Below are 22,032 nucleotides of genomic sequence, written 5' to 3'. Positions count from 1 at the left end.
TTTGGCCACCTTATGTGAAGAGTTGATTCATTGGAAAAGACCCTGATGCTAGGAGGGATTGAGGGCAGGAGGAGAAGGGGACAACAGAGGATGAGATGGTTGGATGGCATCACCGACCCAATGGACATGAGTTTGAGTAAACTTCAGGAGTTGCTGATGGACAGGGAGGCCTGGCGTGCTGCAGTTCATGGGGTCACAGAGTCGGACAGGACTGAGCAACTGAACTGATACTGATATTTCACTTCTGTAGAAGAACAGTTTAAAAGAAAACCTTGTACCCATGAGAATCACAGTAGTTTGTGATACTTATGTTTGACGTCTCATAATCATAGCCAATGATGAAGAGATGACAGCTGGCAATTTGAACCCAATCATCTTGCTTTCAAAAAAAAAAATATTACCAATCGTCAATAAACTTAATGCTTTTCAAAACTATCATGGTACCTGCACTCTCATGTAAAAGAAAACTACTTACCATTTTGTCTTGTACCGACAGCAGCAATGATCACTGGAACTGAATTTAATGCTCTTTTTATCACTGGAATATAATTATCCTTCACTTCATGGAATGAAAACTTGTCGTTTACATTGTATTTGATCACGATGATGTCCGCACCTCCAATTAGATTTCGAGAGGTATACCAATCACTGTCAAAAATATCCTAAACCAAAATGTAAAGAGCAATATTTAGTCTGCCTATCTTCAAATTCATCATGAAATAAACTGTAATATATTAGTCTAATTTTTTGCTACATTTTATTTTTTGAATTCATTAAAAAAAATTATCAACAAAAAGAACAAAAATGAAAGATAGATAAAAATTTATCTTTTAAAAAGTAACTACAAGAAATTTAAAATGTTTGAAGTCAATCAACTCTTCAAATATTTTTATATTCATTTAGCCTGGAGAGCTTTGTAGTGGTAAAACAGAACCTAGAGGATCCCTGAGACTCTGATGAAATAAGAAACCTCTTTCAACACCTGGACTTAAAAATAAGCACTTTGTTTTAAAATTATGCCATAGCTTTATCACCTATAGTTTCAAAAATGTAACACTGTGCATTTTAGATACAAGCGCATCAGTGTGAGTAAGGAAGCTTCAGAGGATTTTCTGTGACCCAGTTAGTGCAGGATTGTCCCGTGTTTTGGATTATAATTACTGTGAATGCCGTGGAGCTCCATGTATTTTTTATATATATGCAAATTTCATATGTATCTTTCAACGTAATCCATTATTTGGACTGTTCTACATATATATAGTGGTTTAAGGTAGGAGAATGGGGCAGGGAGAGGGTATGCTTTCTTAAAAGATGGTATGTATTTTAAGATGTTAACATGGTAAGGAATATACTTGCAATTCATGTATTTTCCTCCTATCAATTAAAAATTCAGGTTAAACCTTTCCAGTTTTGAAATCTTTATTCTGGACTACAGTTAATAATATTTAGGCTTCCCAGGTGGCACAGTGGTAAAAAGTCTGCCAGCCAACACAGGAGACATCAGTTTGATTCCTGGGTTGGCAAGATTCCTTGGGGAGGAGATGGCAACTTGCTCCAGTATTCCTGTCTGGGAAATCCGATGGACAGAGCCTGGTGGGCTTCAGTCCATGGGGTCCCAAAGACTGAGGGACGGAGCATGCACATTAATAACATTTGTATTTAGAATTAGGGTCAAAAGTAATTTATAAAGTTTTTAAGGATAAAACTTTGCACTCTGATATTTTAAAAATAATTTTTCAAAGTTATTGCTTGAACAGTGGTATAAGAAAAATACTTGTATGTACCTTAAAACCATTGCTAAATATGCATAAGTGGCCTCCTTCTTCCATTCTGGTTAACTATTAATCATTATTCGTCCTTTTCCTGTGGCCTTTGGTATGTATTCTTAGGATGTAATAAAGCTAGATTAAGAAAATAGCTAGATGTGGCTCACAAGTCCAAAAAACTGTTGGCCTATGAAAGTTTGCACTTTGAAGTATGAGTTCAAAACAGGGTTTCAATCAACTGCGACAGAGCTTTTATTCTGCTGGAAAATTCTGGAGAAGGGTCACGGCAATGCCCTTTTGCAGAGTTTCTTCTAACCAGTACACCCCCACGCCCTGGTCAAGCCTTTCCCAACTCCCTACACCCTCGCAACCTGCCCATTTCCAAAAGTATACTCTGAGTCATACGAATGACAGGATTTTTAGGTATGAACACCTTACTCAAAGTGGGACAGACACAGCGTTTTTAGAGGAAGATTTTAAAACAAAACAGAAAAAGAAAAGAGAAAAAAGAAAAAAACAAAACAGAAAAAGAGGCCAACTATGGGGCTACAAACAGCAAAGGCAAAACCTTGAACACCGTGGAGGATGTCAGAAGAGGGAAAAGCGGAATGGGACACAGATCAAGAAAATGTGAGAGCTTCCCAGCAGAGCTCTATGCTCATTTCCAAATCCCAAACCACAAAACCCCTTCAGTTCCAGCTGTATCTGCGTATTCAAGCTCAGAGTGTGCGAGTACAACAGGGTATGTAAGTACAGTAAAGAACGAGGACAAAGTCAGATGAGTGGGGCGAACAAACGAAAGAAGTGGGAGCAAAATCACGCAGCCACTTAACTCTGAGAGAACAAATCAAAAGTAACTGCTCTTTGCATTTCAAACGGTTCCAAATTCCAGAATGCTGGAGAGGTGCAGAAGGAAAAAGGAGACATTTAAGGGAAAATATTATGAGGAAATGGGTTTTGGCTTCATTAACTCTGTGGTATTGAGGATATAAAGACTGTAACTAATTTTATTTTTTAATACAAATCAGAGCTTCAAACCCTGCACAAGAAATGTGTGCATATATTACCCCATTGCTTTTTATGGAATATTCCTGGTAACAGGAAAAGATCTAGAAATGAAATAATAAATTTTTTTTAAATGTGGACTTGAGAGACATATTATTAATAATAAGCTACATAAAATGAATTTGAAGCTCATTTATTTAAAGTGCCAAGTATAAATGGCAAAGATCCAGAGTAGGGCAGCAGACCTACAGAAGAAAACTAGGAAAGAGGAGCACAACTATGTCATTCTAACTCCAAGGAAACAACGCCACATTTCTTCAAACTATCTCAAAGAGAAAATGTCCCACTCATTTCTAGAAATATGAAGGAAATCAAATTCTCCTAGTCTACTAAGATAAATAAATCAGTTCCAGGATTTCCTCAGGGTAGTTATGCAACACGAGGCTTGGAGCCACTTTTGGGGAATGGAACTCATCTTTTAAAAAGAATCTGAATTTTTACAGTGAAACAACGATTTCATTCTCCGTGGTTGTGGGGCTGCAATAGAGCATCTATTAATGCTAAGTACTAACAGGCTGCCTCTCTGTATCTGTGTGTGAATCTCCAATGATATGTAGGAAAACTTTACTTTTGCTTAGTGTAAGCAATACATGGCTATTAAAGTTGTGATACTTTATTATTATCATAGCTACCGCTTATTAAGTATTTACTACATGCCAGTCTGGATGCTAAGAACTTTACACTATTCTCTCATTTACTCTTCGGCATAGCTCTGGGTTGGTGGGGCGGGGGAGGGGGGAGGGGTGATTATGATGTTTATTTTACACACAGGGAAATTAAGGACAAAAGAAGATGAGTGAATCTGCTCAGGAACACAGCCACTAAGTACCAAGGTGCGGATCTGAAATCAGGTCCTTTTGATAGCAAAACGTGTGCTCTACCGGCTTTGCTGTTTAACATTCTGATTCAGTACATGTCAAATACCAGCTGATGAATACAATCAACTATCATACCTCCAATGGGCTTTTACTTACCACCTAGAGAAGAAAAGCATCTTATAAAGAGTAGCTCTACAAACACATTCTACGATGCCTGAAGACCACTATAACCCAGAAAACTGTGCCTGGTTACATACAAACTCAACACCTTAAAAAGGGCCAGAGTCTAACCAAACAAAGGTGATTAGAATAATGAAACATAATAATCAAAAATCTAGACAACAAAGGTTAATTTTAACTGATTTGGAAGATTTCATTTACTACAATCCATGGGATCACAAGTACTGCTTTTTGTTAAATTATTAATAATAACATCAACAGGAGTTAACTGCTCAAAAAACAAAAACAAAAAAAACAGGAAAGGTTATCCTAACATCCTAAGTCAGCTTATTTTATTTTCCCTACATTTATTTACTCTATTCACTCAATATTTGTTCAACTGAGTGTAGACCCAGTAAGTTTTTAGATTGTAAGATTTTTCACAATGAAATGATCAAAGGGGAAGAAGGGTTTCATTTGCTTGCATGGACTCCAGCCAGTTTTCTGCCCATGCTTCTTATGATCAGTATCATCAATGTCGTAATTAGGAGTTTAATAGCCTCCCTATTAGACTGAAAAGGCCTGTTTTTTCATTTATTTTAGTCTACTAACATAAATTTACTTTTTAGCTGAAAATTTATTTGGACAAGTGATCTTTTCTTTCTGTAATATGGAAATCCGCATAAGAAATGTTTTCACAGACATTTTATACATTTCTTTGGAAAGTTGTATCAGTAGCCTATAGTCCCCAATTCACTTTTCTTAAACTGTGGTTTAAATGTATATCTCACATAAAGATAACTTGTATTCTTTTCAGACCTTAAACTTTCTTGTTATAAAATATAACACTTAGCTGCAATGTAGATTCTATACTAGTAAAGACTCAGAAACTTTGAAATGTTACATGAAAACATTCTTGATGCTACTGTGTACTCAAAAACATTAATATACCATCAGGGTGTAGATTTCTTCTTTTATCACTCAAGAATTAGACTAGCATTTATCAACTTCATTACAATTTCTTCTAATCATCGCAAATTTTAAAGCTTTTTTCAAGTCCCAAGATAGTATCAGCAATATTTCTGATTTAGGAGTCATGAAAAAGAAATGGCTAAATATATCAAGAACATCTGCACTATAAAATTAAAAACTAATTAAAATTTTTTTTCAAAGTGCTATAAACGAGTCGTTTAAAATTAATTCTCAGTCTCTTAACTTTCCCCCTCCTTTCCAGGGGGTCCTATTTCTGAGCTGGCCCCCAGTGAAATGTATCTTGGCTCTGTCGAGCTTTCACAGATCTTTATTTTTAGAACACTCATATTACTATATCACCCACACAGGGTAAGCATAAAAAAAAATAAATAAATAAACCACATACACTGCTCTCTGCTGGTGAAACTTAGTGACCCCTGTCCCTTGGGGTTGGGACATTTAAGGGTCAGCTGTCTTAAACAAGAGACAATCCACAGTCGTGAAACGCACGCCTAAGTGCTTCACATCCTCACTGAGGCTTTTTTTTTTTTTTTTTTTGCCTTCTAAGAGTGTTCTTTGATTAGGCTGGCCCCTGCCCCCTGAAACGAAGGATCAAAGACTTCCCCCAAAATGTTTTTTAAAAAAAGAAAACTCTCCCCAGGTGACCTGGACGTTGACATTGGTGAAACGGGGGGAGGGGGAGAGAAAGGAAAGGAAAGCTCCGTCAGCCCCCTTACCCAGACGGGACAGTCGTGGACCACCAGCTTGACGTTCCCAAACGCGCTGGCCTGATACTCGGTGAAGACGGGCCGCGCGGCCGCGCCGCTCGCGCTCAGCAACAAGCTGCTCTCGTCCCCGGAGACCAGCGGGCTTCTCCCCAGGTAGGCGCGGATGAGCCCCGACGGCCGGCTGTCCTGGTGGAACGCGTCCCCCTCGTTCCCCAGCGCCACGATGTGAATGGACCTAAGGCGGCCGAGACCGGGGGGGAGAAGAGGCGCGTGGTGAGCGCGGGGCGCGCCTTCGTGGGCGCAGGGGGCAGCGCGCGGCGAGGACGGGCGCGCGCGAGCCCCCCGGGCCCGGGGTGGGGCGCACGGCACGCGCCGGGGCTGGAGACCAGAGCGGGCCCGCGACGCGTACGTACATGATCTCCAGTCCCCCGGGGCCGGGCGGCGACGCGGAGAAAGGTCGGCTCCTCGCGGCCTCCGGGGGGCCAGGCGGCGGCGTGGGTTCCGCCCTCCCACCACCACCACGCGCGCCCCCCAGCAATCAGCTCATCCCGGGCCGCGGCTCCCCCTCCTCGCGCGCCTCCAGCGCGGCGCGGCCGACGCAGAGCGGGCGGGCGAGCAAGCTCCGGGGGCCGCGTGCGCGCCGCCAGCCAGTCAGGAAGTGGCGGGGCGCATCCCGGGGCGGGGGGGACCCGCCGCTCCCGCTCCCGGGCCCCCGCCGCCGCCGCGGAGACTCGCCGGGCGCCGCGCTCCCCCGGCCGGGCGGCCCGCCGCCGCGCCTCCGGCTTGTGGCTCGGCGGCGGGTGGGGGAGAAGCCGGGCCTCCGCCCCCTTCTGCGGGCCGGGCGGTAGCCGCACGTGCCGGGCTTGGAGAGGGGGATGTCCTCGGGCGGACGCGGGGGCCTCGCTCCCCGCTGAGGCTCCCCCCGGAGCCCGGGCGGCGGCGGCGGCTGCGGGCCGGATACAAAGGAACGGCCAGCGCGGGGCGCCGAGGAATATAAATTAATAAATACGACGCCCCGGCCTGAGAGCTCCCGGTCACCAATCCGCCTGCAGCAAGTTTGCTCAACTCGAAAGGCTGTAACCGGAGCCGAGCCGGGGAAAGGGGCGGGGGGTGGCTATGGGGCGGCTGCGGCCCCTGCTCCCTAAAGACTCGGGGGAAAAAAAAAGAAAAAAAGGTAAGGGAAGCCAGGGAAGCCAGCCCCTGGCCTCTCCAGCAGCCCAATTTTTTTTTTTCTCCCCCACTTCTTGGCCTTGACCAAAAGTGTTTTTACCAAGTCTGCCGCTTGGTCATTTGTCAACATGTAGCACAGCTGTTTTCTACAATCATACTTAGGAGAAAAAAAAGAAAGGCAACATTCATCGTGGTGCAGAAAGGGTTCTTTGTTCACGCACCAATTAATTCGCGAACGTCGCTTCTCGGGAGGATTATTTACTACTTCAAGCTATATTTGGCATCTTTTTTGACCAAAAGCCGGAGGATTTTTGTTGTTGTTAAGTGTTGAGGCTCTGATTGTGATGACTGTAGGAAGTCGTTACGCGTGAGGTTGCTTAACGTGTTTACAGATCAAATGCGAGCTTACGTGGGGAGGTTTTCGGTACGCGTTACGGCTACATGGTTAATAATAGCTCCTCAGACCAGCTGAAAAAATAACGATCATGCTAATGCAAGGATACTTTAGATTCTTTCATGATAACGCCCTGAACTAAAGGCTGTGAGTGTCCCCAAAGGGCCTCAAACCGCCTCGATGCAAGTGAACGCTGGAATCCACTGGATTCGAAGAGGAGCTAGAGTTTACTCTGGGGCTCTGCCTCTCCATAAACATGAAAATTCTTGCAAGTGCTCCGTGTTGAAAGAGTTCTTGTTTATCCCTTTATTTATTTTGCCCTACTTTAAAATGTTGCCGTTTCTTTTCTCAACAGAGCTAGATTGAGGCTATGAAACAGGCGGTGCTGAGTAGGGCCGTGAAAACCCCAGGGTGAGAGGCGTTTGGAATGTGAGCAGCTTTTTATTGTGGGCCCTGGTTGCTCAGCTGAAAGGAGTTTAATAGTTTCTCATGCTCAGATAGGGTATAATGGGGGGCATTCTTCATGTAAGTCACTGATGTTTAAAAATCTTATTTCCCTTTGCATCCAGTATAGTTTCTCTTTTAGCCTCTAGAAGCACCCTGAAATAGTACAAGATCACCTTTTCTCATGGGTCATCAATCACCACCAGTAACCCCAAGTCAAAAACAAAGACACTGGAATGGTTGAATGGATATGGAAAATGTGGTATATACATAGAAAGAAATATTCTAAGAAAAGAGGGAAATCCTGTCACATGTTACAACATGAATGAATCTTGAGGGCAATAAGCTATATTTCATAGAAAGACAAAGACTGCATTATTCCACTTACATGAGATATCTCAGGTAGTCAGACTCTTAGAAAGCAGAATGCTGGTTTTAAGGGGGCTTCTCGGAGAGGAAAATTTGGAGTTCAATGAGTATAGAGTTTCTGTTTTGTGAGATGAAAATGTGAAAAGAACTGTTGCAAACAAGGTGCATAGTAATGTGCATTTTTAAATGGTGGCAATGGTCAATGTTGTGTTTAATGCATTTTACCGCGAGACAGAAAGAGAGAGAGTTAGTGTTACTGGAAAGTGGCAGGAAGGCTTGGGAAGCTGGGAAGTGGCAGACAGCGTTCAGTTTTTCCTCAGTTATTCAGTATGAAGCCAGGCCAGCACTGGTACGCACGGGAAATATTAAGATACATAAGACCCAGTCCTTATCTTTGAGAAGCTAAAGCTATTATTAATGGTCACTATGTTGTGAATATTGATGCATCTGATCCTTTTGAAAATGCACTTGTTCCTTAAAAACTATCATGCAGGCTTATGCATTCAGTAATAGAGGTGGGAACAAAGTACAAGGATAAAGTTCAGTGAACATCAAGAAGAGATCTGTGCCTTCCGTGTCATCAGAGAGAAGTGCATGGAGGAAGTAACCGCTATCTTAGGTCTTAGAAGTGGAGGAGAAGCCTGCTAGCTTGGCAGGAAGGGGAGGTTAGAAATACTGGAAACAGCGGACAGACCTTATTTGCAAATCACATGCAAAGATGGAGAGATGTGGATGATCATGGCTTATTCAGGGAACAGCAAGAGCTAAAATTAGTGCTGGTCCTCTGACGCCTTCATTACAGCAGGCAGAAGTGAGAGTGGTAGAGGCTTCCCAAGAGATTTCCAAAGTCAGGCTTGGTGATACTCAAGTTATAACCTTAGAATCTCTAGACCAACTCTGTTTATTTGACAAAGACTAGCTGGATGCTCACCAAACCCATTTTCTCTTCCAGGTCCCATAGATAAAGGACATTTCCCAGAGTTTTTGCATGTAGATATGGCCATGAGATTAGTTCTCACTAGTGGAAGGAATATGATCCCTCCTGAGCAGTTAAGAAGTGTACCATCTCCATTTTTTTTCATCTGGCCATCTACCAACTGGATGAAGCCAGGTCAGCCTTGAAGCCATGTGCTTGAATGTGTTTGATCTGCAGCTTGGAAGCAACCTGAGTCTCTGAATGATTAGTTACGACAGAGCCTCCTCACCGCATGCACTGTACTGATATGAGTGAGAAAATAGACCTTTATTGAATTAAACCAGACATTTTGGGGTCAGTTATTATAGGAGCTAGGCACACAATATCACTGATAGTTCATTTCCTGATATCTTAAAGATTTTTTTTTCATAACTATCTTAAAGACTACCTTTTAAATAATCATTTCTCTTTTATGTACAGTCTTTATTTGTTTTATATATTTGTAGTTTCCCTCATTAGTAGCATTAAGGGTTTGTTTGTTTTCACTTTTCCCAGGGTGTAACAAATTGGATTATCTTATGTCCTCCAACCTCAAGGTCACTGCATAACACACAAGGAAGGATCTACAGCCTTAATAGTATGTTTTTGTTTCCTGGCTGGCATGCCATCATGTCATATTCGTTCAGATAGATGTTCTTATCCTGAGATAAAATATAACCACATATGAATGTAAGATGCCTCTCCAAAGTGGGGAGCCGACATCGACCCCTGAAATTCCAGAAAAGGTATTTGAATTTTTATCTTCAAACATTTATTTTTTACTTCCCCTCCCAAAAAAAGGAAAGAAATTAAGCTCTGCTGATATTTAATCAGGATTGGTGGTGGCACCCCACTTTGATCCCGAGGTGGGCAGGCATTCAGGGTGTTCCGGGGAGAGGGTGGGAGCACCACAGCATACAGTGAGAGAGGGGAGGACTCTCTCCTTTCTTCACTTTTTTAAAATTGTTTTTTAGTTGAAGGATAAATGCTTTACAGAATTGTGCTGGTTTCTGCCAAACATCAATATGAATCAGCCCTAGATATACATATGTATAGGTAACACATTGCCACATGTTGCAGTTTCTGTATCTGACGAAATGGATTTATAGATGATATTTAAGTAAACCATTACAGCATGGGTCAATGGAGACAAAAAAAATAATGCAGGAACAGGCAAACACAATGGACTGAGCTGACATTTCGGGCACTCTTTGGGAGTCACACTGCAAGGTGAAAAACTAATGACTAATCAGATTGACATTCGGTTGGCAATAATCGTTAAACACTGTTTTAACAGACTTAGAGAAAAGACTTGTGGACACAGCAGAGGAAGAAGAGGGTAAGACGAACTGAGAGAGTAGCCTTGACATAGATACACTATCCTGTGTGAAATAGACGGGTAGTGGGGAGTTGCTGTTTATCACAGGGAGCTCGGCCCGGTGCTCTGACAACCTGCGGGGTGGGTTGGAGGGAGGGGGTATATGTTTACTGATGGTTGATGCACATTGTACAGCAGAAACCAACACAGCACTGTAAAGGAATTATTCTCCAATTAAAAGTAAATTTTAAAAAACTGTTTTAGGTATGGATTTATAGTTACTTTTGCTAACAGCTTCACCTGAAGGATGCATTACAGTTAATAGGTAATGTTCTGAGTGACAGTGAAAGTCACTCAGTCATGTCTGACTCTTTGTGACCCCATGGACTGTAGCCATGGGGTCCTCTGTCCATGGAATTTTCCAGGCCAGAATACTGGAGTGGGTAGCCACTCCCTTCTCGAGAGATCTTCCCAACCCAAGGGTCGCACCCAGGTCTCCCCGTTGTAGGATTCTTTACTGTCTGATCCACCAAGGAAGCCCAGGAATACTGGAGTGGGTAGCCTATTCCTTCTCCAGCGGATCTTCCTGACCCAGGAATCCAACTGGGGTCTCCTGCATTGCAGGCAGATTCTTTGCCAGCTGAGCCAACAGAGAAGCCCTGTCACAATTAGCTAATCACTTAAAAACTGGACATCCAAACTTAAAGATAAAGCTCAATGATATTCTAAAGTGTTTAAGGAATGAACGATTCAAGCAATACTTTAAAGAAAATTCACCAATTATAAATCCTATGAAGTCTTTTCTGAGCTTCCTTAAAAATAAAAAGTCAAAAAGCAACATACCATTGGGAAAATAGTTTTCTTCTTGTGAAGATAAGTGTTATTCCCAGCAACACATGGAACACAAATGGGGGGAAAAAACTGCATTCCTTTGATAGCAAATACCTTAAGAATATGAATATAAAACATTGCTAAAGACCGAAAGACACAAGTATTGGAGCATGTTACGCAATGTGGGAAGTTTACTATAGTGTTAAACAAAAAGAACAGATGTTTTCAATATGTCTCATGTTATGGTGCTGAATAGATTGTTTCAGTGTGGTATTTACTAGATTGTGTTTCAGTAATGAAATACATTTTAAAATGACAATTCTGTGAGCCACTAAAGGAATGCTATAGTAGAGAAGATATTCTTTCTCTAATACAACTTACGGTGGTATTTTCAACAATTGACTTTAAAAAAACAAACTTTATTTTATGCACAACTTCTGTAAGTGAATGAGTTACTTAGACTTTAAAAAAAAATGTTTAAAGGAAGGAAGGATTCCAAGCTTACAGTGAGAGCAACCACATGGAATTCATTTGAGGTATTTCTCATAAGCAGTTTTCCCAGCAAAGAAGCTGGAGCCAGAAACTAAGCTTAATTTTGTGAAAACAAAACTTGTATAGCAGTTTTTAAAAATACTTCTTCACTGTGAAATATAACACATACAGAAAAGCGCATAATACCGATGCATGTAGTTAATAAATAATTATAAAGTAAGCATTCCTAAGCAATCTCCCGGTCCAGAAAACGGACCGTTATCAGCACTCACGCAGGGGTGCACCCACACACACACTGCCTCCCACTCACTGCCCCTACTCAGTTATAGTTCTTTTTCTTAGAATCGTGAGCCTGATTTTTGTGATGACGATTTGTTTATTTTTCCTTACAGTTTTACTATCTATATGTGCATTCCTAAGCTGATATTCTGTTTTTTCTTGTCTATGAATTTTATATAAGTTGAGTCTTATATATACACTCTATACACTCTATATACTCTATACACTCTATACACTCTATACACCCTATATATTCTATATACTCTATACACTCTATATACTCTATACACTTTTTTGTGTCTTGGTTCTTGTGCTCATCTTCATTTGTAAGATTTATTTATGTTGTTGTAGCTGTGGTTTGTCCCAATTATTCCTTTTTATTGCTGAATAGCATCCAGTGGATATATAAATTGCTATTTACCTATCCATTCCATTTTAGATGCACGTGTGCGTTATTTCCAGTTTTGACCTATTCCAATCAAAGCCTGATGCGAAGAACTGACTCCTTGGAAAAGACCCTGGTGCTGGGAAAGATTGAAGGCAGGAGGAGAAGGGGATGGCAGAGGATGAGATGGTTAGATGGCATCACCAACTCGATGGACATGAGTTCGAGCAAACTCCGGAAGTTGGTGATGGGCAGGGGAGCCTGGCGTGCTGCAGTCTGTGGGGCTACAAAGAGTCAGACACGACTGAGCGGCTGAACTGAACTGAACTGTCAAGCAAAGCCACCAAAAACTACTCTTGTTTTAAAACATAGTATCTTGGTGGCTGTGCTAGATCACAGGGTAAGTGTGTGTCTAATTTTGGTAGGTAGTGCCTAACTGATTTTAAAAGTGTTTTTAAGTATTACACTCCCATGGACGGAGGAGCCTGGTGGGCTGCAGTCTATGGGGTCGCCAGGACTCGGATGCGACTGAGCAACTTCATTTTCACTTTTCACTTTCATGCGTTGGACAAAGAAATGGCAGCCCACTCCAGTGTTCTTGCCTGGAGAATCCCAGAGATGGGGGAGCCTGGCGGGCTGCTGTCTATGGAGTCGCACAGAGTCGGACACGACTGAAGCGACTTAGCAGCAGCAGCAGGTCATGAGAATTCTCCCTGTATTTCTTAATATGCTTAAGTAACACTTAGGATATGCCAGACAGGGGGGCTTCCCTGGTGGCTCAGTGGCAAAAGATTCGCCTGCCAATGCAGAAGACACAGGAGATGTGGGTTCGATCCCTGGGTAGGCAAGATCCCCTGGAGGAGGAAATGGCAACCCACGCCAGTTATTCTTGCCTGAAAAATTCCATGGACAGAGGAGCCTGGTGGGCTGCAGTCCATTGGGTTGCTAAGAGTTGGACATGACTAAGTACACACACATGTCACGTCATATGCCATATATATTAAGTGCTTTATAAATATTGACTTTTTAAATTTTTAAATAACCCTATCAAGTAGGTTCTATTACTATCCTAATTTACAGGAGAGAAAATTGTAGCTTAGAGAGGCTAATTTACTTGCCTCTCAAGTAAAATAGTGAGAATCCAGGAGCTGTGATTCAAACTTAAATAACTAGCTCCAGTTAGCAATCCCTCACCCACTATGTGTTTTGTGATTGAAAATGCATGTAACCTATAAAAACTCTGGTCATCTTATAGGTTTTTTAAAACCATTTGAATAACATTAGGTAAGATGGAAATGTATCCATCAGATTTAACCAAAATCTTTGCATAATAAATGATAAGACTGAAAAATAAATTGGTGTTGTTTTCAATCACTAAGTCATGTCCAACTCTCTGTGACCCCATGAACTACAGCACCAAGGCTTCCCTGTCCTTCACTATCTCTTGGAGTATATAAGTATGATTTAGCAACCCAGCTAATGGAGCAGTTCTTCCATTTAAATTCCCATATCTTTGTGAACTCTTTTCAGAGAGCCTTTAAATAAACTGAACATAAAAGCAGACATCTGTGTTGCTGTATCACAAAATGTTGAACCAAGATTTAAAAGATAATGTTGTTCAGTTGCTAAGTTGTGTCTGACTGCATGGACTGCAGCACGCCAGGCTCCTCTGTCCTCTTCTGACTCCCAGAGTTTGCTCAAATTCTTGTCCATTGACTCAGTGATGCTATCTAACCATCTCATCCTCTGTTGGTCTCTTCTCCTTTTGCTTTCAATCTTTCCCAGCATCAGGGTCTTTTCCAATGTATCGGGTCTTTGCCTCACATGGCCAGAGTATTGGAGCTTCAGCATCAGTCCTTCCAATGAATATTCAGGGTTGATTTCCTTTAGGATGGACTGGTTTGATCTCCTTGCAGTCCACAGGACTCTCAAGAGTCTTCTCCAACACCACAGTTCAAAAGCATCAATTCTGCAGTGTTCAGCCTTCTTTATGGTCCAACTCTCACATCCATACATGACTACTAGAAAAACCAGAGCTTTGACTTCCCTGCCCTTCGTTGGCAAAGTGATGTCTCTGCTTTTTAATATGTTGTCTAGGTTTGTCATGGCTTTCCTTCCAAGGAGCAAGCATCTTTGAATTTCATGGCTGCAGTCACTATCCGCAGTGATTTTGGAGCCCAAGAAAATATAACCTGTCACTTTTTCCCCTTCCAGCTGCCATCAAGTGATGGGAACAGATGTCATGATCTTAGTTTTTTCATGAAGCATATTCAATTGTTATTCTCCGTAAAAGATTTGTTGGCTGTAACATTCTAGAGAAAAGTATATTTTGTATTATTAGTAATACATTAAAAAGATTTTTTTATGTGATTTACTTCATCATTATCTATTGAAAATTCTCTATTTCAATGTGTTTTACTGTGGTCACAATATATTAACAGTAATATGCTTGTCATTTATAAAGATATTGGGGGTGTACTCAAAATTCTTATGATAAGGTGCTCAGTCAAAAACTTTGGAGACTACTGGTCTGGCGTCTGAGGCTGTGTCTTAGAGGGGAAGCTTAGGATATCACAGTGGAGTCCTGGTCTGCCAGGAAGCAGAACAGGATGCTGGGCTAGCTGCTGCTGTGAGAGAGGAAGTAGGGGGAGATAGGAGAAGGTAACACAGATAAACCGCAGACCTACTTGCCTAGAAATCAGCCCAGTGAAAAATGTATTTGTATAGTACTAACTAATCTAATGAAAGATAAACGTTTGCAAATTTACACAAAAATCACAGAATTCAAGATTAGCTTTTTCTTTTTTCTTTTTTAAACCACCAGAGCTTGCAGTACTTCACATAAGTAATGCAAGCAAAGTCAGGTAGCAGTCAGTAACCATACGCTCAGTCTTGAGAAAAGTTGATGTTCCTCTTTTTATTACCTGGGAAACTCTTCTCAGAGAAACAGTCAGCAGTTTTCTTCTAAATTTTTGGATCTCTTCTAAACTACAAGGCTGCAACATCATTCATTCTGTTTGGAGAAGCTGAAGTGAGAATCCGTACCACATATATACAGAAGCCAATTACTGTAAGCTCTTTCAGAAAAGGCCTAAGATGTTCATTTTTGTGTTTGTTTGAACATATCTATTCACCTGTGTTATTGTGCACAATCATGTTTTTCAAACAACTGTTCTGTTTTTCAGTTAAAATGTTGCTTTAAAAATGCCAGAACATATATTCCTTGGAATCAGGATTGCCTCTTTGTTACCAGCACTTTTCAAAGTTTGAACTTCAAAGAAACCTGGGTTTTTGGCCTTTACTATGCCTGCTGTTATTTGGCCCTGGAAAAAAATATTTGTAAATATCATAATCAAGCATATTAATTGTGTTATTTATTTATGCATAATATCTTGTGAAGTTTTCCATGTGTAGACCCACAGAAATACAGGATATTAAATTTGAATGGTATAATATTTTGTTGCTAGCCCTCCTTTTTGCAGAACTGAGATATATTAAAAAAATAGATTGTTTTCAATATTCCTATCATCTGTTTCCAGTTTTAACTGTAATAGAAGTTACGCAGTTTCCAGTGGTAAACCCCTAAGCCTTCCCCATCTCTTATACACCTTTTATTTGACCTGTTCAGGTACATGCATCCCTGCAAAGGCCATCCACTAGGCATCGTCCTAATGGGAGCATTTCACAAGCATGCTTTCACGTGTTTTCCTATTTCATTCAACAGCTATCACAAGCTGCTTAACATGACTTCTACCTTCATGCAGTACTGCTGATCCTTATTTCTCTAGAAACTTGCTTTTTACTTTCCATTTTTGTGTCTGTGACCCTGTCTGCAGTTAAACACTTTTTACGGTGAACAACCATTGAAATTTTCTTAGTGATATTTTCTGAGGCAAGCACTACTGATACCATTAACTATTAAGTCAGCAACTTGTATTCTTGGGGAATAGTCCTCTTGGCATTATAATAGATCATTCAGCTTATCTGAAGGGTGTTGTTTTCTCTCCCTTTGTGTCCTGCTTCTGTCACTTTTTCCAGAAATCCCTGTGGACACATTTTTACTAGCATTGCTCTCCACACTCGTATTTTAGAGCCCTTTCCATTTAAAAAGTCTAAATATGGGACTGGAGAATTATTATCAATGGGTATTGTCTCCTCTCACCTTTAAAGTAAAATGTCTGGACTTGTGTGATTATTATCATCTCTCCAGCTGTACTACCAGTTTCACCCCCCACCCCACCCCCGCTGTAGCCAGATCCAACCCCCTTTTCAACCAATAAGTGCCCAACTCCTACAGGGCAAATACAGTTTCTGCTAATGAAGGGGCTTGTTTCATGTGCTTCCTCAAGATGTTCTAGTGTTATAAGCTCCTTCCCAGTTAAGACCAGAGTGAGGCCAGGCGATTCAATCTACATTAAATGGCATTCAAACCTTCCTCCGTGAAGTGATAAATCGGGGAAGCTAAAAGCAAAGTCAGTCTGGATTAATCCCAGTGGCAAGCAGAGCCTCTCAAATTTTCCACTGAATATCCCCGAAATGAGAGGTAAAGCCCTAACATTCCCAATGCCTAACCTGCCACCCAGGTGATGGCATAAGTTGCCCATCATAAGCTTTTTTTTTGTCTTCTCAAACGGTGTCCTTAAACCATAGTATATCGTTGTTGATTTAATATAAAGGTAATAGTTAAATTACTTGGCACCAGGTAAAATGAAAGGATAGGCCTTTTACATTATGACTTTAAGAGAATTTATGAAATCTTAAAGAGAATTTATGAAATTCTGAGGGGCAAGAAAACTCTAGTGAAATCTAGAAAGCAGTTCAATTTTCTTGAACTGATTAGTTAAGAAACTATATTTTTGTGGATCAACAGAAACAAAAGAATAATCAGTAATTGTAATTGGAATGTTTAACACATTGGAAAAGATCTTGTTTTTATGGGTCATTATGTTGAACTATTCAGAATTGTGAGAAAGGTCGACGGCTCTATGAACAAAAAGAATGAGACACTCAGAAATGTGCAACCCTGGCATAATGCAAGAAGCAGTGAAGTATCACATAATATAAAAAATACAAAACAGACACAAAAGCAGAGTTTGTTTTGTTTCATTACACGTGTTTTAGCACTCACTAGCTGTAGCCTTGAAATGGAACAGTCTGTTACTAGGTCGCTACCCATGAACAGTCACAAACTGTACACAATTCGTAACTGCCCGGGCTGGACTCTAGAATTAGGAGGCATATTTCAGCCAGTGCTTTTTATTAACTCACTGTGATTTCTGATAAATTACTCAGTCCTCTTGCATTAGCGATGATTACAACAATGTTTTGCTAACGACTCCACCATGATCTCAAAGATTTTTTTATTGTAGGAGGACAGATTGATTTAAATAGAGTCACTGTTCTAAACCACCACGCTAGAAATGTCACAGGGAGAGGCCAGCTGGGCTGCTCAAGCTGGTCTCAGGATGACATTGCCTCAGTCTAGTCACATTTTCCAGGGCTCATTCCTTGGTTTTAGCAAGCCCAGAAGTTTTATTTTGTCAGGGTGTCCAGAGTTGATCATATGCAAGGGTTGAAGTTTGTGCTAACCCAATGCACAAGAGGCCAGTGTGTAAACTATTTATTCATTTACAATCACAAGGTTAACTCTCAACGGGCCTGGAAATCTAGGATATGTGGCCAGTATTTTCTTTTCCCTTTAGGTAAGTCTACATGGGAAGCCCTTCATTATCTTCTCAGTTCAACAGACATTTATAAAGCACCTAAGGTATAGGACCTTTTGATTCCAAGGAGTTTACACTTTAATTAGAATTATGGCAGCATTAAATTGTGTATGGAGACATTATTTTCCAGAGCAAACTTCAGTAAGTGAATGTATGCCTTGATCAGTTTTCTAAAGTGTTATCTTCTGATTGACGGGTTCAGCCCTTTGAAAGTAAAAGTGTTAGTCGCTCAGTCATGTCCGACTCTGTGACCTCATGGACTGTAGCCCGCCAGGCTCCTCTGTCCATGGGATTCTCCAGGCAAGAATTCTGGAATGGGTTGCCATGCCCTCCTCCAGGGGATCTTCCCGACCCAGGGGTTGAATTCAGGTCTCCTGCATTGCAGGCACATTCTTTACCTTGTGAGCCACCAGGAAAGCCCAAAGGGCTGATAGCTGTCTGCATGATGGGATTAGCTGCGAAGATTATCCAGTAGCCATTCACAGTTTTGTTGTTTTTCAGTCGCTCAGTCGTGTCCACCTCTTTGTGACCCCGGGGTGCAGCACACCAGGCTGCCCTGTCCCTCACCATCTCAGAGTTTGCCCAACTTCATGTCCACTGAGTCGGTGATGCCATCTAACCATCTCATTCTCTGTCCCCCTCCTCTCCTCCTTTCAATCTTTCCCAGCATCAAGGTCTTTTCCAGTGAGTCAGCTCTTGAGAATCATGGAATTCTCAAAGGCACCACATTCACAGGCACCTTCTAAGTATGCTTCTTAACAAATACTTCAAAAGAACTTGATAACCTGCTGAACAGGCATGCAGACAAGTGTGTATAATGCACCTGTATTTTCTACTTCTAGATTCTCACATCAAGGAGTGACCTAAAAACATGGAGTCTTCTAGAGCCAGTCTGGACCCCATCACCACCCACTACTCAATAGAAGGGCATTTCTCAGGCAAATTCTTCTTAAAAACTTTATAGCCAGTTTAACCCAACATGCCCCGTTTCCTGATATCCTTACTACCGGCCCAACTATACCTTATCCCGATCATCTAGGTTTGCCCATACTTAAGCTTTGTACTGAAAGTTTTCGGCTTACCTTGTGGAATTCCAGTCTGAGTGGAGGGGGAGAACCAGACCATTACTTCTCCATCCTCCTGAAGAATTTCTGTTCTCTGACATCCAAGAGAAACTGAACTCCCACTTCTCTCTTTCTCCTCTTGCTGTCTCTTTGCTAAATTTTACTATAGAAAACCACAAAACTCTGCAGATTAATGGTGCTACCAATCCACGGTCTGCATTCTTCAATCGGGCATTCGGTACCGCCTGGCAAACATAGTTGATGCTGCTGTTTTCCAAAGTGGTCCAAGCCTTCTCACTGCCCACCACCTCTTCATCAGGGAGAACAAGGAAGCATCAGGTGGGGAGCTGTCTCAGCTTCCCACTGCTAAGCTGACAAACTCACTTGCAACCACATACAGCCTCTTCTTCTTCCTTCAGTCCCAGTGCAGTAAATATCCTTCATCTTACTCAAGGCTAGTTGCCCTGGTGGTGCTGGATGGGCTTCCCCTTTTGACCCTGCAGGGAGCTGCTCTCTCTCTACTCCCCTTTTCTTCTCCTGACTTCACCGTTTACCTCTCTGCTGTTCTTTACTCTCAGCATGTGTGAATAAACATGGCCGAGTCTCCAGGTACTATTCTTTCCTCCCCCTCTGGCTGGAAGCAACTTTTTAAAAAATGTTTTGAGTTCTGAGATACTTAGTTCTCTAACTTGTCAGGACTTGTATACTGTCTGTAATAAATTTTCTAGTATTTTAAAGAGACTCGTTTTAAGTGCTATAAACTTGCTCACCTGGAAAATGATTGTGACTGTTAGAATTCATATGTTATAAAAGTTCTAATGGTTAAATGTTGTTTTCTTCTTTAAACTTTTAAATTATGAAATATATAAAAAGGACAAAGCATAGATGTATAGTTTAATGGATAACTATAAGACAAACACTCATTTAGTCAACATTCTAATAAGGAAATACCCCCAACCCATGTATCCCTTCTGGATCCTTACCTTCTCATGTTTCAGAAGGTGATCACTTTTCTGAATTTTATGGTAATGCTTTCTAAGCTTTTCTTTTTTTAATGAGTTTAACTCTTTCTTTGCCCAAGGCCTGCTCGTCTCTCATTTCCACCCTGCTCTGTATGCTGGAAACCTAGCTTATGTAAACTATATCCATAGGTTCCTTTTCCTTTCTGCCTTTTAGTTGCATATAGTCCATGGGGAGATCAGAGGGAGTAGGATGAGAAAGGATATATTCCTTCCCTGGCTTCTCCTGCAGCATCTCTCCAAGGGCTCACTGGGCTGGTTTCAGTCACTGGGGTTAGCCAGAGAAATAGAGACAATGGGATTTGTAAGTGTGTGTGTATACATACAAAAAATACTATATATAAAAGAGAGAGATTTAAGGAATTGGATCATGTAGTTGTGGAGGTTTGATAAATACAAAACCTGCAGGTTAGGCCAGCAGACTAGAGACCTAGGGAAGAGCGTATATCAAGTCTAAAGGTCGTTTGCTGGCAGACTTCCTTCTTAGGGGAAGCCAGTCTTTGTTCTATGAAGGCCTTCGATTCATTGGATGAGGCTCACCAATATTATGGAGGGTGATCAGATGATACCACCCTTATGACAGAAAGGAAAGAGGAACTAAAGAGCCTCTTGATGAAGGTGAAAGAGGAGATTGAAAAAGCTGGCTTAAAACTCAACATTCAAAAACCTAAGATCGTGGCATCCCATCACTTCATGGCAAATTGATGGGGAAACAATGGAAACTGTGACAGACTTTATTTTCTTGGGCTCCAGAATCACTGCAGATGGTGACTACAGTCATGAAATTCAAAGACGCTTGCTCCTTGGAAGAAAAGCTATGACAAATGTAGGACAGCATATTAAAAAGTAGAGACATCACTTGACTGACATAGGTCAGTATAGTCAGTCAAAGCTCTGGTTTTTCCAGTAGTCATGTATGGATGTGAGAGATGGACTATAAAGAAAGCTGAGCACCAGAGAACTGATGCTTTTGAACTGTGGTGTTGGAGAAGACTCTTGAGAGTCCCATGGGCTGCAAGGAGATCAAACCAGTCCATCCTAAAGGAAATCAACCCTGAATATTCATTGGAAGGACGGAAGCTAAAGCTCCGATATTTTGGCCACTTGATACCAAGAGCTGACTCACTGGAAAAGACCCTGATGCTGGGAAAGATTGAAGGTGGGAGGAGAAGGGGGCAACGGAGGATGAGATGGTTGGATGGCATCACTGACCCAATGGACATGAGTTTGCGCAAACTCTGGGAGGTAGTGAAGGACAGGGAAGCCTCATTCAGGTCAGTCACTCAGTCGTGTCCTACTCTTTGTGACCCTATGGACTGCAGCATGCCTGATTTCCCTGCACTAAGTGCCTTAATTTTTGGCTTTGATCCTGGGGCAATTACAGTTACCAAAATATGTAATGACTATCAGTGATAATGTAGGACAGTTGCTAAGGTCAGACACTCACAAAGTTTTGAAGATCTCTATTTCAACTCCCTCACTTTGCTGATTAATAAACTTGAGCTGAGGGATTAAGTGACGGTACTTCCTACAGGTGGTCAGATCAGGCCCGACACTAATATCCCAGGGTCTCTTGACTTTTAATCTTAGGATTCCCATATTCACATCACATCATAGCACATTATTTTCTGTGATTTTTCCAAAGTTGCTATTGGTGTGATTTAACAAAAAACTCGATACTTTAGGTGGGGGAATGGATTGAGGGTGAAGAAATCTCTGAAAAATAAAGGTTTTACTGAGTTGACAAAATCTGAAAAGGTGTTAGCTTTGGGGATTAACTTTCTTCTGATACTGTTGCTAAGCTTCCTCCTTAAAAACCGTCGTCCCTTTTCTTCGAAATGATGTCTGTCTGGCAGGACCCCTATCCCTTGGGCCTGTGGTTTTCATCACAAGTGACGTCAAGCACACTCAGCACTATTTGCTCTTCTCGACGGTGCGTTGGAGCACCTACCTGGGCCTGAGTGTCTGCGGTTTTAGGCAGGAGCAGTCCTCTAGGATGCCTCCAAGGGCATGCAGAGTTGGGGGAGGAATAAGGTCTTGGAGGAGAGGCCAAGACAACCTCTGCTAGATGCCTGTGCCAT

The 22,032-nt window shown here is 41.7% G+C and overlaps 2 protein-coding genes across 3 annotated transcripts in view; one reads left to right on the top strand and one right to left on the bottom strand.

Annotated features, from left to right (window-relative positions):
* Window positions 1-6,003, bottom strand: part of RHOBTB3 (Rho related BTB domain containing 3) — a 59,141-nt gene extending 53,138 nt beyond the window's left edge. The window contains exons 1-3 of the mRNA XM_070465838.1: window positions 5,922-6,003; window positions 5,518-5,743; window positions 476-662 (exon numbers count right to left, since the gene is read on the bottom strand). Of these exons, the coding sequence (XP_070321939.1) occupies window positions 476-662; window positions 5,518-5,743; window positions 5,922-5,923 (415 nt within the window). The 5' untranslated portion in view covers window positions 5,924-6,003. The remainder of the gene's footprint in view (window positions 1-475; window positions 663-5,517; window positions 5,744-5,921) is intronic.
* SPATA9 (spermatogenesis associated 9) overlaps window positions 5,772-22,032 on the top strand; it is a 53,369-nt gene continuing 37,108 nt past the window's right edge. The window contains exons 1-3 of one of the 2 annotated variants that reach the window (XM_070465840.1): window positions 5,772-5,913; window positions 9,357-9,586; window positions 12,200-12,545. The gene's annotated coding sequence lies outside the window, so the exon portion shown is untranslated. Of the gene's footprint in view, window positions 5,914-9,356; window positions 9,587-12,199; window positions 12,546-22,032 lie in introns of those variants that run through there. The other variant, XM_070465841.1, reaches the window with a different exon arrangement.

This window comes from Odocoileus virginianus, chromosome 3, assembly GCF_023699985.2.
Source record: "Odocoileus virginianus isolate 20LAN1187 ecotype Illinois chromosome 3, Ovbor_1.2, whole genome shotgun sequence".
In the NCBI taxonomy this organism is placed as follows: domain Eukaryota; kingdom Metazoa; phylum Chordata; class Mammalia; order Artiodactyla; family Cervidae; genus Odocoileus; species Odocoileus virginianus.
The sequence above is the reverse complement of the archived record's forward strand: the minus strand, read 5'-3'. Positions and strand labels throughout refer to the sequence as shown.